Source organism: Nanorana parkeri, unplaced genomic scaffold, assembly GCF_000935625.1.
Source record: "Nanorana parkeri isolate BGI_ZX_2015 unplaced genomic scaffold, ASM93562v1 scaffold39, whole genome shotgun sequence".
In the NCBI taxonomy this organism is placed as follows: domain Eukaryota; kingdom Metazoa; phylum Chordata; class Amphibia; order Anura; family Dicroglossidae; genus Nanorana; species Nanorana parkeri.
Genome location: NW_017306307.1, coordinates 1,323,583 through 1,338,414, shown reverse-complemented (window position 1 = coordinate 1,338,414; position 14,832 = coordinate 1,323,583). Strand labels below are relative to the sequence as shown.

Here is a 14,832-nt window from a genome sequence, read left to right as displayed (position 1 = left end):
GGGGGGGCGGCCTAAAGCCGTGTAAGGGGCCCCAAAATTTCTGATGGCTGCCCTGGATGGCCTGCAATCTCACGTTTAGTTTACTAATGTGTATTGAGATTATAGTCCATCATGGAAGCAAGCTTGGCTACTTTACAACACACAGGGAGCATGGGGAAAAAAAGTTGCCACCATGCAGAAGGAAGGACATTTATTTGCAAAACAGAGTTTGAATTGTAAAAAAAAAAAAGACTATGGAACATCAGTTTAAAAATGTATAAATTCAAAAAAGAAATCTAAAATAAAATTGACCCAGGACCTCTATAATTCCTCTTTAAAGTAATACTATAACGGCACACATTCCGTCCATGGAACATCCTGGGTGCTTCTAAACTGGTGCAACCTGTGTGTTCTAAATGTCTGTATCCTCTTATGCATAGTTCTAAAAAAACTATTTTGTAACCAGTGAGACGGGCACAGCTTTCATACATTTTTATTCTAGCACAAGGCGACGGAAGTGATTTTAGAGACATTTGTGTATGCTGTGCTTTACATGCAGGTGAGCATGCTGAAAGCTTCACCCAGCCATTCACAGGACACTTACATATGTGTTAATATTCAATGTGATCATTATATGAAATTGGCTCCTAGTCCTGTCTTCTTTTATCTGTTTGCTGCTGTTCAGGGGTTGCAATAGGCTGGTACCAAGTCAGATTCAGACACTTACACTAATTGCATTTAATAATTTATTAAGGAATAGGTATTTGCATAATTATGTGCTATAATATCTGTCTTTAGTTCAGCATTAAATTATAAATTTTGTTGTGCTTGCATATGGAAATGTTCTATCTTGTGCAAACTAAAAATGTTCCACTTTGTAATATCCTTAACGTTTTTTGTCTATGTCCCACTGTTTTATTATGAAGCAGGGAGGAAATCCAGATTACAGGGTTTGCAATTTCGTAGTACCTTACAAGGAAAGATTTATGGGTGTTAATGCTGTGAAATCACTCTGGTTAGCAGGTGCAGCACCATGATGGCAAATAAACCTGGAGCTTGTTATGTGAGGATTTTAAATCCATGCATTGGTTTCTTTAGAGAGGCAAAACTCCTGCTGTGATAGTAAAGGAAGAATGAAATGAATGTCTTTGCTTAAATATGATAAAAGCCCATTTCAGCTGTGAATCCCAGTGTATGGGTATCTAATATTATCTCTTTCCTACTGGAATGCATGCATGTCTGAAACTTTTCTTAAAGCAAAATAAGTCCCTAAAGGAAGAAATATTGGGTAGCTGAGCATACATTTCTTTGCTTAAACATTATTGAGTCCAGTTTGATCAGGCACTCACTGTCATCTCAAAAACTTGGCATATATAGAGAGAGAAACATGGACACATTGCTTGGTGTCCGTCCTAAAAAAAAAAAGTAGAACTTTCTGTTGAAATTACTTAAAACTGATTGACATCCAATTTTCTTTAAATATTTGATAAACATCAGACTTTGCTTTTGATAGAGGCAATCACTGCAAATAAGTGATTTCTGTAGCTCTTAAGGATCAGGGCTCATAGAAGGACACTGCAGATTAGTCCATCGTTTTGTTCTTAGCCATACTTGAGTGCTTTTAGCTGTGTGTTTTGGCTCATTATCTTGTTGAGGAATCCATGAACTGTGACTGAGGTCCCTCCCTCCACCCCCTCTGAAGTAATGTAGGGTCTGCCAGGAGGAACCAAAGTATGAGGTAGGAGACATCCATCATTTCCAGAAGTGTTTTGCTACATGCACTACTATTCCATGTTTTTGTCACGCGTTCAGGATCCCATTGAACTCAATGGGGGGACACAGCAAGCACAGAAAACAAATACGCATTAACATGCACATTCCCGCTATGCTCAGGTGTGAATGGGGCCTTAGAGAGTTCCCATCTTGAGACATATATTGCAAAGAGATTTTGCACACACAATCAAAATGTGAATATGGGTAGAAAACAGCTTAAAGCCTCCAAACAGTTATACATTTTCTGAAAGTAGTGGCCCTGTAGAATTAAAAAAATGCTAGTTACAATTTTTAGTGCACAATATTTGTACAAATGTTTTTCTAACCAATATTTGTTGAATACAATTATTATTAATATACAGGATTTATATAGTGCCAACAGTTTGTGCAGCGCTTTACAATATAAGATGCACTTAAATTAATTTTAGTGCACAGAAGCATAATATAATACCCAATTTTTGGTAAAATATAAAAGTTTTGGATAAAGATACCAAACATGTCAAGCCCTAAAATTGTGTGCGCCCGTGAAATGGCAAAAAAACGACAGTATCCAAAATTGCCCATAGGCAAGGCTTTAAAACCCTTAACTGCTTATCAGTTTAGAGTTAACAGTGATTGATGGCCTAGAACTATTGCTCTCACTCTGACATTTGTGATGATATGTAACGTGTGGTGCAATCGTTTTCTCATGTATGTGCACCCAACAAGTGCTGCAGCATTGGTAATGAATTCAAGACCACGCCATTTATATATGTATTGCAGTCCTGAAGTGGTTAAAGTAAGGTGCACTTTATTCATTGCTTTATATGTCCCAGGATGGGATCTCTCGCGTTAGGGACCACACTTTACCGAGTGCCTCGTAGAGGAAGTATGGCTTTCACATCGATTTGCAAATATATTTGTTTTTAATGCAAATTGTTGCAACTGTGTATTCTGCTTTTTGCTGGCTAGCTGGTAAGTGTACTGAGATGTTTTTGTATTAAAAATACTTTCCAAATGCACTTTATTTAAAATATTTGGGTTTAGATATAATTTATTTCTCCTTCCCAATGCATTTTGCCAAATTGTTAACATTTGCCTGAAACCCTACAAAGCTCTCAACTTTTCTCACTCGTAGTAAGAAGTCGATGATAAAGCCCACTTGCATCCACCCATATGTAAGAATAAGCCTTTACAGAGTGATGGACACGCACCTACAGTAGTAAAGATAAAAAGTCCTTTAAGTCTAATCATTTTACCATTATACTAAGGCTGGCTAATCCAGGAGCTGAGCTAGATGACACTTAGCTGCCTTGAGCAGGAGTATAAGGGTTTAAAATACAATTTATCAAAGAGAGGAAAAGGAATATCACTGCATCAATGTACATCATAGGGTAAAGCAGATGGATTTGATCTATGAAGCAAAAGAGAGGAAAAGCACGCCAGCAAGGAGAGAAGTAACAGTGTATTATTATCCATAAGGCTCCTGTGACACTCCTCTGAGTGAAGTCAGCAGACCTGGCGGCAGTTCCACTTAGAGACAAAGCCATGGGTCGCTTAAACGGGAGCCTGTATTTTACCAAGCATGACACCGAAAAGAGGAAAGGTAATATGGATTGTATTGCAGCTTGTCATGCTCCAGACAAGATAATAGAAGATAATAGCAAGCCAGAAAAGTAATAGGACCCGAGGGTAACTTCAGACATTTATCTTAACTTGTTCTCATCAAGAAAGAAACACAGGAAAAAGAGCTTCCAACCCAAGGAGTGAGTTCAAGGTCACAAAGAAAAATGGCTAACATTCCAGTAATAAATATGTTATAACTGATAGTACATTGATTACAAAGACGAGGATATGTAGTACAAAACCAGGCTCAGAATGACTTAAACATATTTTTGTTTTCCAGTGAAGGTTTTTTTTTGTGAAATAAGAAATATAGAGCACTTAAAATAACATAAAATATCACATGTGCCTCAAATTGTGCTATTAGTCTGCCAGAAGTTTCCAGGAGAACCTTTTTATCTAATACCGTGGAGGGTATGAGATAGAAATCAATAGTGGAAGTTCAGACTGCAGCTTGCGGTGGGTTACCACAGTATGAAAAAGCAACGTGTCTCAACTCCAGTCCTATGTGTGTCCCAAACATATTAGCATTTGGAACAGACACACGCTAGTAATAGTAGATTTCCTCCTCCGGTTATTGGCACAGTGGCATCCCCTACTTGTTCTGCTACTTTTAATTTGCCCAGCATATTATTTAACTGACAAAAAGAACATTTACCTCTTCATAAAGTGCAGAATACTGGTGTGTCCACCAAAAAGACCTCCTGTTACGGAGTGAGAATCCCCATCTCTGAGACATAAGCACCCAGATATGGAAAAACCAACAAAAATTTGAACATGAAATTCAGGAGCCTATAGGAGCAGAATGAACAAGATGAAAAATTAATGTTACACAAAGTTTGTAGACACCTGACGATTACACCAATATGGGCTTTTTTTGATTTCTGGTTCCAAAAACTAAAGGCATTAATATGAAGCTGACCTTCCCCTCTGTGGTTAAAACAACCTTGAGTCTTCTGGGAAGGCGTTCTATAAGATTATTGGAATGTATCTGCAGAAATTTGAGGCTATTCAGCCAAAAAATCATGGCTAAAATGTTCAATACTGATGTAAAATAAAAAGAACTGGCTTGCAATCAGCATTCCAATTCATCTCAAACCTTTTTTATGTGAATTTAATAATTTGGAGGGATGTCCACTACTTTTGCCCATACAGTTTATTTTGCTGGTCTCTGCCTTAGAAAATGTAATTTGGCCAAAGAATTGTGTACACTTGAAGTTCAGCTGTAAAACTCTGTGAATAGATCTAGATAAATAGACTGTCCCTTGCAATCTTGCTGCAGAGAATGACCAATGCTGTTTTAAGTATGAGTTTTCCTGAGTACATAGCTCTAGCTTTCACTCCAAGGGTGTATGTCAGACAGCTGCAGAGAGGCTGCTGCATCCACATAGAGATCATTCTCTGTTCTTTGATTTGCTTGACTTAAATGGTAAGACTGTGATCACTTAGAATTAATTTACAATGTATTAAAGGAAAGTTCATCTAGGCTTTCAAATATATTTTAAATGCGTATTACAGTATAAAATGTACAAAGAACATTAGCTGCCTATAGATAAAACATTTTACTACCAGCATAGGAAAAGAATGAGCACTCTACTTCTGCCCTACAGCTAACGGTATGCACACTCACAATTGCTAGAGGATAGTGCTGATATTAGGATTTGTGGAATTGATGTGTCTTTATGGAGTCAGGTATGAACATTGTTTGGATGTTGTACCTACTAAAACTCTTCGGGTTTGTAAGAGGTTGATGAAAATGTGTCTTGTTCACCCTTAAAGTGGAAGTAAAGGCAATTATATTTTTTTAAAGTCCCTTTTAGCCGTAATACGCTAATATGCACAGTATATGGCCAAAGCAATCCCATCCAGTGTTACACTGCTACCTCGCTGGTGCTTCCATTCTCTCCCTGGGTTTTGACTGTTTGGCCACTGGATTGGCTGGGTACCAATTAAGATTTTCTTGCAAATTAATCTTAAAGCTGAACACCAGCTGAAGCAAATCGAACACACAGATTAAAAATATATAAGGGACCTGTTTCATCTGCTAAAGGATGTGTATTTCGGTCCATCTAGTCATGAGATTTTCACAGATCTGCCACACAGCATATCCAGGTAGACAACACCACTAATAGCTCAGGTAAGGGATACATTGGTGTCCTCTCTCTCCACTCCAGTCTGCTTACTGAACAGTAAAAGTGTAGCAGTAGACTGATGATGTAATCTGTCTGCTCATTCCGCTTGCTTTTCCTATCAGCATGTTCCTTGTTAACACATTTGCATGCAGCAATTGTTACCCCTCTGTTTCCTGGCCTGGGCTCTGCTCTACAGGAAAAATCAAGTCAGATGCATGTACTGCAGGTACACTAGAATACATTTAACGATTTTATAATAAATAGAGTTTATATCTGTCTGGTATTCAGCTTTAATTAAGTAAATACAGTATATTGCTTTTTTTGAGGAAATAAATTGTAGAAAGATGCCACCATTCCGTATATTGCAAATGGTTTTACTTGATTTTATTTTTTATTGTATACAACATCCTATGTTATGAGACCTACATTTGTCCATATAGCAAAAAGGAAATAACCCTGTGTGGTCTAAAAATATTGGATTTTCATACCAATAAATAAAATGTCCACTTGAAAGCAAGTCTAGGAGCTCTGGAAGCTCTTTCTGAGGTCTGCGTATATGGTGCCATCAGTCTACAGACACAGCAGCCATATGGAAGTGTTCTTGATTGCTCTTTGGTTGTGTGGCTTGGCTAAGCTATTTGTAAGAAGAGAGCAGCTTGATATCTGTTCACGTATAGAATTACTGTAATGATAGATGCTGTCATAGCATGTCAATGCATGAGATCAGAGGTGGCAGCTCCCATTTTCCCTGTGTGATCCAGATGTTCAGATCCAACAGATTTGCCCATATGTGAGTTAACCAAATCAGATAATGATTGAAACTAAAGTCTGCTTTCAGTGATTACATACTTATTGTAAAAAAAAGTACCTGAATAAATTTGTACTTGCTATACCATATTTGTAAGGTGTCTACATGCCCCATGCAAATTTAAAGGAAAAGAAAAAAGGGTTATGATCCTTATTTTAGGATAGTGGGTGAAGCCATGCAAATAATTCCTTTATACCTCTTGTCTAACTCTACACCCAGAACTGCTGATTTATAGTACAGATACAGTCTAATATTATAGAACCATGTATTCCATACTGCATACATACAGGTGAAACTCGAATAATTAGAATATCGTGCAAAAGTAATTGCAGTAAGTGCTGCAAAAGGGGCCCAAACCAAGTACTGAGTACATATGCATGCTTGTACTTTTCAGAGGTCCGATATTGTTCTATGTACAATCCTTGTTTTATTGATTGCATGTAATAATCTACTTTTTTGAGGTTGTGGATTTGGGGTTCTTGGGGTTTTCATGAGCTGTAAGCCATAATCATCACAATTATGACAAATCACGGCTTGAATTATCTTGCTTTGCATGTAATGAGTCTATCTCCTATATTAGTTTCACCTTTTAAGTTGCATTAGTGAAATAAATGAACTTTGCACGATATTCTAATTATTTGAGTTTCACCTGTACAGTTGTTTTGTGCATGCTGACCATCATTGGTACAGTATAATCAATTGCTTCAATGAAGTAGGATTTATAAAGCAAAAAGAAAGTATGTCCAGGTGAATATGGTGAACCCTACTCTATAAAAGCCATTGTTTCCATGCACTGCACTGATGAGGGCTAACAATCCTTAAACTGCTGTATGCAGTATGCAATCTGTGCTATAAACCAGTTCTGGATGTACAGTTGGCCAATTTACAATTAGGAATAATTTATATGGCTATGTCCACTGTCCTAAAAAAATAGTTAACTTTTTTTGTTTTGTTTTTGAGATTTGTAAAGGAAGTGAGACAAATACTGTAGATACCTTCTATTTTAGGTTATACTCTAATGTGTTACACACTGGTTTAATGGAAAGGTTATGGTTCCTTTTGAAATTTCTTAATATATACATTGGTTAATACCCCTTTAGTAGTCATCAGTAAAGAAGGTATGATTAGCATACCTAGCTGTAACAAATTCTTCAGCAGGTCAGACTTGCCCCGCAGACTTGTAGTGTAGCAGTGTATCAATTAAACATGCATTTATAAACTATAATTTAAAAAAACAAGGTTTTGAAAAAGTTCTCATCAGTAGAATCATTTATATCAAGGTAATCACATTTACATGTGTACTTTTCTAAAAGAAAAAAACCTGAAAACATCCTAAATATTTCCTTTACTACGCGGGCTAAGTGGTCAGATCTACATGTGTATTGATTGTAATGTTTGTTCTGTTGTTTTTTTCTCTTTTAGCCTGCTAGAAAGTAAGATAACAGAGATGGAGGGGAGGCACAAAGTAGAACTGGACACATTGAAAACGGAGAAGGAGACATTGCAAGGCCTTGTCTCCCGCCAAACATACATCATACAAGAACTAGAAAAGCAGCTCACCAAGGCCACCAATAATAACAGCATCTTACAGAAACAACAACTGGAGCTCATGGATACAGTTCACAACCTGGTAAAACTCTGCTCCAAGGAAGGAGGTAATTCATAATTAAACAAATTATATTATCTATTTTCTTAAAGGGAGGGAGCAAAGACATGAGAATAATTATGCAACAACACACTAATGTACTGTAATCCAGTTTGAGATGCTACAACTACCCAATGCTATGCATCATATGTACAGTGTGTCTGGGTTTCTTTTTCACTGACAATCAGAGTGAATTTCTATATAAATATGTACTAATAGAGAGAAACGGTAGCTGGGTAGGGGTGGGATCTAGTGCTGACTTCAAGAATGAAGTCTGTATTTTCTTAAGTGTCCTTAAAGTAGTACTAAAGGCAGGGCATGTTTTACCTCAATGTATTCTCCGCATTAAAGTAAAAAATGCCCAGTACCTGTCTGTGTTCTCACTATAAAAAGAAAAAAAAGGAAGGTTTAATATCACTTTACAGTGTTGGAACATCATCCCAACCCAGCAAATTGCTCACCCCTTGTGTTTTGTATCCCCTTTACCCTATTTGCAGGGTTATAGCTTTAGAAAACATAATCACAAATCCAGCTAATCCAGCATTGTCCAGCTGCGATACACTCCTCTGACAGTGACATATTTCAATGCTCCTCTGCCACACCCTGGGTCTCATGCCCCATTTTTATTTCCTCTGTCATCGAAAACTGGTCGTTTCTTCCTGGTTCTTGATGATGTGACACCATCCCTTCCTTTCAGCTGCTGTGTGTTCCTGCTTTTGCAGCCTTCTTGGATATGATATAGATATCCCATGAGGCTGCAGGAGCAGGGAAAAGTAATTCTCTACTAGGCCAGAATGGAGGAATGGGCTGGAGTATAAAAAATGCAAACCAACACAAATAATAATTTTTTTGCACAGGAAGGGTGGGTTGCATGGAGAAAGCCTATTTTTGGAATAAAGGTCTGCTTTAAAACACCGGTTTAAGACCCAAACTGATATATGTACAAAGCAAATAATCTTCTTTTAACTCCTGGGGAAAGTTTACTTTTTAAATTATGATTAACATAATTTAACAACAAATGAGTTGTTAAATTGAGTAAATTATGGTGACATGCGGAAGTTCAATAAGAGAAATATTAGTTTACAAGGTGTTGAAATCCATATAAGCCATGAGAATTTTTCTTTTTCTGATCTGACTTAAACAAAATGAGTCCTAGTTATCTGTGGCACGTTTCCTGCACTTTGCATGTTACTATTGCTGTTCATTCTATCTTATTAAAGAAGCCTGAAATAGGAACAATATTTCTTTCTTCTCAAAAGAAAATGTAACCATTGTATCAAACCTTTGAAGAAAAAATTTAATGTACGGGTGTCGTGGGGTCAGGACCAGGAACTGTTCCCCACTCTAATCAAAAGTAAAATAAACATTTAAAATAACATATACATCTTTGTAAATTGACCCTATAAAGATTAATAGATTAAGATAGATATGGAGTATAGATAGACTGCAGTAGGATAGGAGTGTTAAGAAAATGTGTACAGGAAAACCAGAACACAGAAGAGGTATTGGTAGGCCAAGGAAGATATTGTTGACATTGAGGATGATTGAAATGGACTCAGAGGCTGCTGGAGAATGAAGACAAGAGATAACAATGGGCACACTTTGTCCAAGAGCAAGGCCTTTCATGTACTGTCGAGCTTCGAAAAAACTAATTAAGGAAAAGAAAGTTATTAGCTTTAGAATTTAGAAAGCTGAACTCCAAGCAAACAGCCAAATAATCAGATGATAGGCATGGAGCTGTTTTATTTGCCAAATGATTTGTATTTTTGTCTTGCGAAGGTTCTCATTCATCCAGGTCATGGTATATCTGCAAAAAATAAGTCAAGGCAACTGGACTTGCTGTATTTTCCTTGAAGACGTTTCACTGGTCATCCAACCAGCTTTCTCAATTCAGAATGATTTGTATTTTTGTCCATCCAATACTTAGATTTACACAGCTCTGCCACACCACACTGTCTAGCTAAGCAGAAGACCTGATTTTCTCTGCTAAAGTTCAGTAACCCTTTTATAGATCTCATCCCCTCCCTCATTTTGTGACTGGACAGTAAAAGGAGAAGCAGAACATTGAGGAGCTCATCTCTCTTTAGGAGAAGTGGCAGAAAGATGCTGGATATGAATCCCCAATTGATGCAAAAACAAAGTCCTTAGTATAGCCATATGGTCCATGTTCAGCAGCTCTTCACAAAGCAGGAGTACCCCCAGAGGCTGGAGTCACCGGCGTTGAGAAGTCTATGTGTATTTTAACCAAAAGGAGCACCAAAGAGACATTCTTAGAGTCTAAAATTCCTTGAATGACAACAGGAAAATAAAGGCAGCCATCATATTTTGTGGGCCAAACAACCCCCCTTCATCAGGGCTTTAGCACTTACCAGAATGTCAAGTAGAACTCAGAGCATAGCTCCTAGCTGATCTATCTAAACCTGGAGGCTAATCAATAGATGGATGTCTATGTCTCTGGCAGATCAGCATGTGCTCACAAGGCATTATTTTCTGGTGTAATTAATGGAGCTATTTCAATAAATACTTTGAGACTATGAGGATAGCAGTTTGGTGCTCCTATAGGAATACACATAGCTGATCTTTCTGTCACTCCGGCTTCTTCTCCTACTAGCATGCTTCTTTCAATACAACTGATAGGCTCTTAGTGCTGCTTCTTATGACCCAAGTCTGAGGTCTGGTGAATGGGAACTGCAAGAGGATGATACCGTGGTAACTTTAGGTACTTACACTGCTTGACTTTAACAAAATTATGTATTAATGAATTTAGAACTTCATCGTTGTGTCTTTTATTTCTGCCTGGAGTTCAACTTTAAAGATTTTAAGAGTCAATGATTATCTGGAAAAATAGATATCTCAACTAGTTTCCAGTTCTAGATTTTAGTGGTTGCTTTCCCATTCAAGCTATACATATTTACAGGTAAACTCATATTTTATCATTTACAACATGCTCCCTATGAGTTCTTCTTGTGAAGGAGCTGTACTCATTTTAAGTCTGAGCTACATTATTTATGTTCACTAACCTAGGGTCAATTGCATAAATTCATATACCCCCTTATCTTCTGAAATATGGAAATATAAATAAGCTAAGCTGTATAGAACAGTAAAAATAATATCCCTGGGTCACCACCTCAAAAACAATAACTCAGCAAATGCAAGTAGCCAGTTCTTCTGCATCTTTTGTTCCAGGAACACATCCAACTCACTTAGGAAAGTAATACCATGTGTTTTGCATTGCGTCCGATAAAAGCAAATTGCTCATTTGAGGCTGTCACCATCATAGATTCTTTCAATCAAACATAAAATGAAACACCCCACAAACATTTACAGGGCATTACGACGGGTGCAGTAACAGACTGATCTGTAACAATGCAAGCAATTGTCTTTGGGAACAATTTGTATGAATAGGCATCATAAGCAATCCTACGGAGCCGAAAGACTGAAAGCTGATGTCACCCATCAAATATGCTTGTCCCGTTTTTATGTAAATATATGCGTATTCATGGAGAGCTGGTCTACAGCAAATTATAAGCCTATTGTACTGCATAAGTAGTGAATTGTGCTATACAGGTGTATAGTGTGCACACTCTCGCTTTAAAAGAGAGTATTGTGTGTATATATTAGATCATGCATGGGGTTGATGAAACAATAGTTTTACTGAATAATATATAAAAACATATATTACTGAATAATATATAAATACATATAACATATTAACAGAAATGCATAGTTAATTTATTTGTATTTGTTTAAAATGTTAAGTAGAATGCAAGATGTTTTTGTGCATATTTAGCCAGAAGTTATTGTAAGCAAAGTTGGAATTAAAGCTTTACTTAACGTGAATCTACATTGCCCATACAAGGCAAATTATTTATAGGAGTTGTATTTATAGGAGGCATCAAAAGCAAGCTGTACCCACCTTTCTTATGCACCAATGCCACCTCAATCTATCTACACTGCCTCTGGAAATACACAATAATTCTGAGTATGGGGAAGGTATTACACTCCACTTACCCCCTATAATGCTGGGTGTCTGAACAGCCACTAGCCATAACTAATTGCTATCACATAGCAACAGGGAGGAGCTTGCTAAGCCCTGGGCCAGTTTTAGCTTTAAAAAATCACAGTTTGAATTTTGAGGCACATGGGAAGTGGATCTGGGGGCAGCAGAGCACCAGAAGATTATTACATCCTATCTATGGTGTCTCCTAGATTCACTTTATGAAACTCTAAACAGAGATTTAAAAGATTTAGGAAGACACATAAGTTCTTACCAGCCAGCAAGTACTTAGTATAACCATCTATTTTGAGAGTTGCCAAACTGAGTTTCCATCTAAGATTGCTTTCCCATAGGGCTTTCTGTTCTGCTCCATCACACCCAGATAATCTAATTTTACCTGCCCAAAATTGATGGAGAAAAATACCAAATATTATCAGTTTCTAAGAGCCTTCATAGCAATCAGCTGACACTATAGTTATCTTGGCAGGATAACAAGACAGGTACTATATTTATGATACAGTTATTTTTCTATTTGCAATAATGTTTGAAGAAAAGTTGGGTAGGTTTTACTCATATCATTAGTTAGACCTGGCAGAACATTCCATTTTGTATTCTTTCTTCAGACCACAGTATTCCTCTGAAGCACACACAATATCTAAAACAATGGTGCTGTGCCGAACCTCTTTTGTCTAAGTGACCATAAATTTCCTTTGTCTTGTAGAAAACTATTAAAAATTCACACAGCCTTGGGTCAGGCCAACCAGAAAGAAACATTTAAAATTCATTGAGTAAAAGTCTTTTTTCTTAGGTACTCTTCCATCAATATCATTCAGCAAGAAGGCAGTGACTAATTGAACAGACTCTGTCTAATGACCCTCAGTGTGAAAATATCTTCAGTGTAAAATATCTTATCTAAACCATCTTAAAGTGAAACTAAACTCAGGAGTTAAATCATAAAAATGTATTCAAGTACCCTAACTATTAACATTGCTGTGCCTTATTTGTGTATCACTCGACTATAGATCCTCAAATCATCTCTGAATTGGTGCTGACACTGTCCTTCCTTCTGGGGGGTGGCTACTTTTGCTCCCCATGGTCCCTGTGTGTGTTGTAAAATAGACACCGCTCCAAGCTCACTCCCGTGATGGACTACAATCTCATGTTTAGTTTACTAATTTGTATTGAAATGGAAGTCAATCACAGGAGCAAGCTTTGATCGCTGACTACTTTACAACACACACAGTGACCATGGGGAACAAAAGTAGCCACCCTCCAGAAGAAAGGACAGTGTCGGCACCAATTCAGAGATGATTTGAGGATCTACAGCGGAGTGATACACAAATAAGATATATTTCTGCTAGCAGTTAAGGTACTTGAATGCATTTTGTTAAGACTCAATGCATTTTTAAGACGTAAGTGACACTCAGGGGTTGATTTAATAACCTTATAAACACGCCACGAACAAGTATACACCTCTGTAGTGTGTTCCCTCCCAGCATGATCTATTGGTGGAATCTAGACACCTTTGTAGTGTGTACACACCCAGCAGGTGTGTTGTGCAAAGCCCTGAATGAATTGCAAGGTGATGTTGTGTAAATTAGCTCTACGTTGTGTTGCTTGCGTTGATGAATGCAGGAATGTAAATGCATGAGCTAACCATTTTTGTCTAAACTGTGAAGCAGCATTATATATGCATCATGTGCATGATTTTTCCATATATGGCATTAGTGGAAATATGCTTTTAGAGACTTTTTGGTTGATAAATAAGTTTTGCTGTGTAAAAATCACACGCACCTAGTGCGTGCGTGTGTTTAGGTTAGTAAATCACCCCCTCAGTTTAGTGTCACTTTAAATTCAACCACAAACACATCTAAACTAGATTATCTAAACATTTAGTGGTTGCCCTTCATGTGGATCATTGGAATAAAGTACTTATCATGCTATGTCTGTGCTCACCCAATCACTGACAGATATAACATGCTAAGGAAGATTATCATCCAAATACTGTATATATGGCTGTTAAGAGCCATGGGGACAACATAACCTTTTATTTTCTCCCAGAAATGTTTTTGGGTTTCTGACACTCCACTCGGGTTATATGGTTACTTTAAATGTAAACTGTCCTTTCTGAAGTTCTTCAAGCACTTTAGCAAGTCTGTGGTTAGCGATGGCAGCACTTTTAAATGTGAGGTATGTGATTCTTCCTTATAGTGCTGTATAAAATGTATTGATTTGATTCATAACGGCTAGAAAAGTTCCATTTTTACAAATCGGTTTCTTTTGGCCACATTTGTCTCTGAATTTTTTTTTATGAGAGCAGTCTTTCCAAAATGATTTTTAAGTTGGTGATATAACTTGGATATAAGATGGATGTGTCTGCATGATTCAACCATCTCACAATGTCTGTTTTGCCAATTTCTTCCATAAATGGATGGTGTTTTCTGGTTAGGGTCAGGAAAGGTTGAGGGAGGTAGGGATCAACACACAGAAAGTCTGCATGGGGAAGTCAATAATAGTGTTCAGGCAAGATTTTGCAATTTACCCAATTTGGTACTGTCATGTACTTTTAGACATCCATAATCCTGCTCAAACAATCTTCTAATATCTATGGACATTCTAAGGCCCACTACAGTCTATTTCTTTCTTTTTTTTAAAACTGTCTTGGTGAGCAGTTTTCAGGTTATTTCTTGAAGCAGTGAAAGCTTGGGACTGCCAGCCAAGAAATTAGAGAAATAATTGTCATCAGGACAGAAAAAAAACACTGGCAGCAATAATAACTAGAAATAGGACATTTCTAAATAAAAAGTTTGAATACTTTGGTTTAGCCAAACTTTTTAAAAATTCCCAAATCTCAGACGTACAGACTTTCTAAAAAGAAAGTCCCATTAAAGTCAAT

The 14,832-nt window shown here is 37.2% G+C and overlaps 1 protein-coding gene across 4 annotated transcripts in view; it reads left to right on the top strand.

The window, feature by feature from the left end:
- ANGPT1 (angiopoietin 1) overlaps positions 1-14,832 on the top strand; it is a 237,483-nt gene that overhangs the window by 159,849 nt on the left and 62,802 nt on the right. For 3 of the 4 annotated variants that reach the window (XM_018570726.1, XM_018570734.1, XM_018570740.1), the window contains exon 4: positions 7,717-7,949. In XM_018570726.1, the coding sequence (XP_018426228.1) occupies positions 7,717-7,949 (233 nt within the window). The remainder of the gene's footprint in view (positions 1-7,716; positions 7,950-14,832) is intronic. The other variant, XM_018570749.1, reaches the window with a different exon arrangement.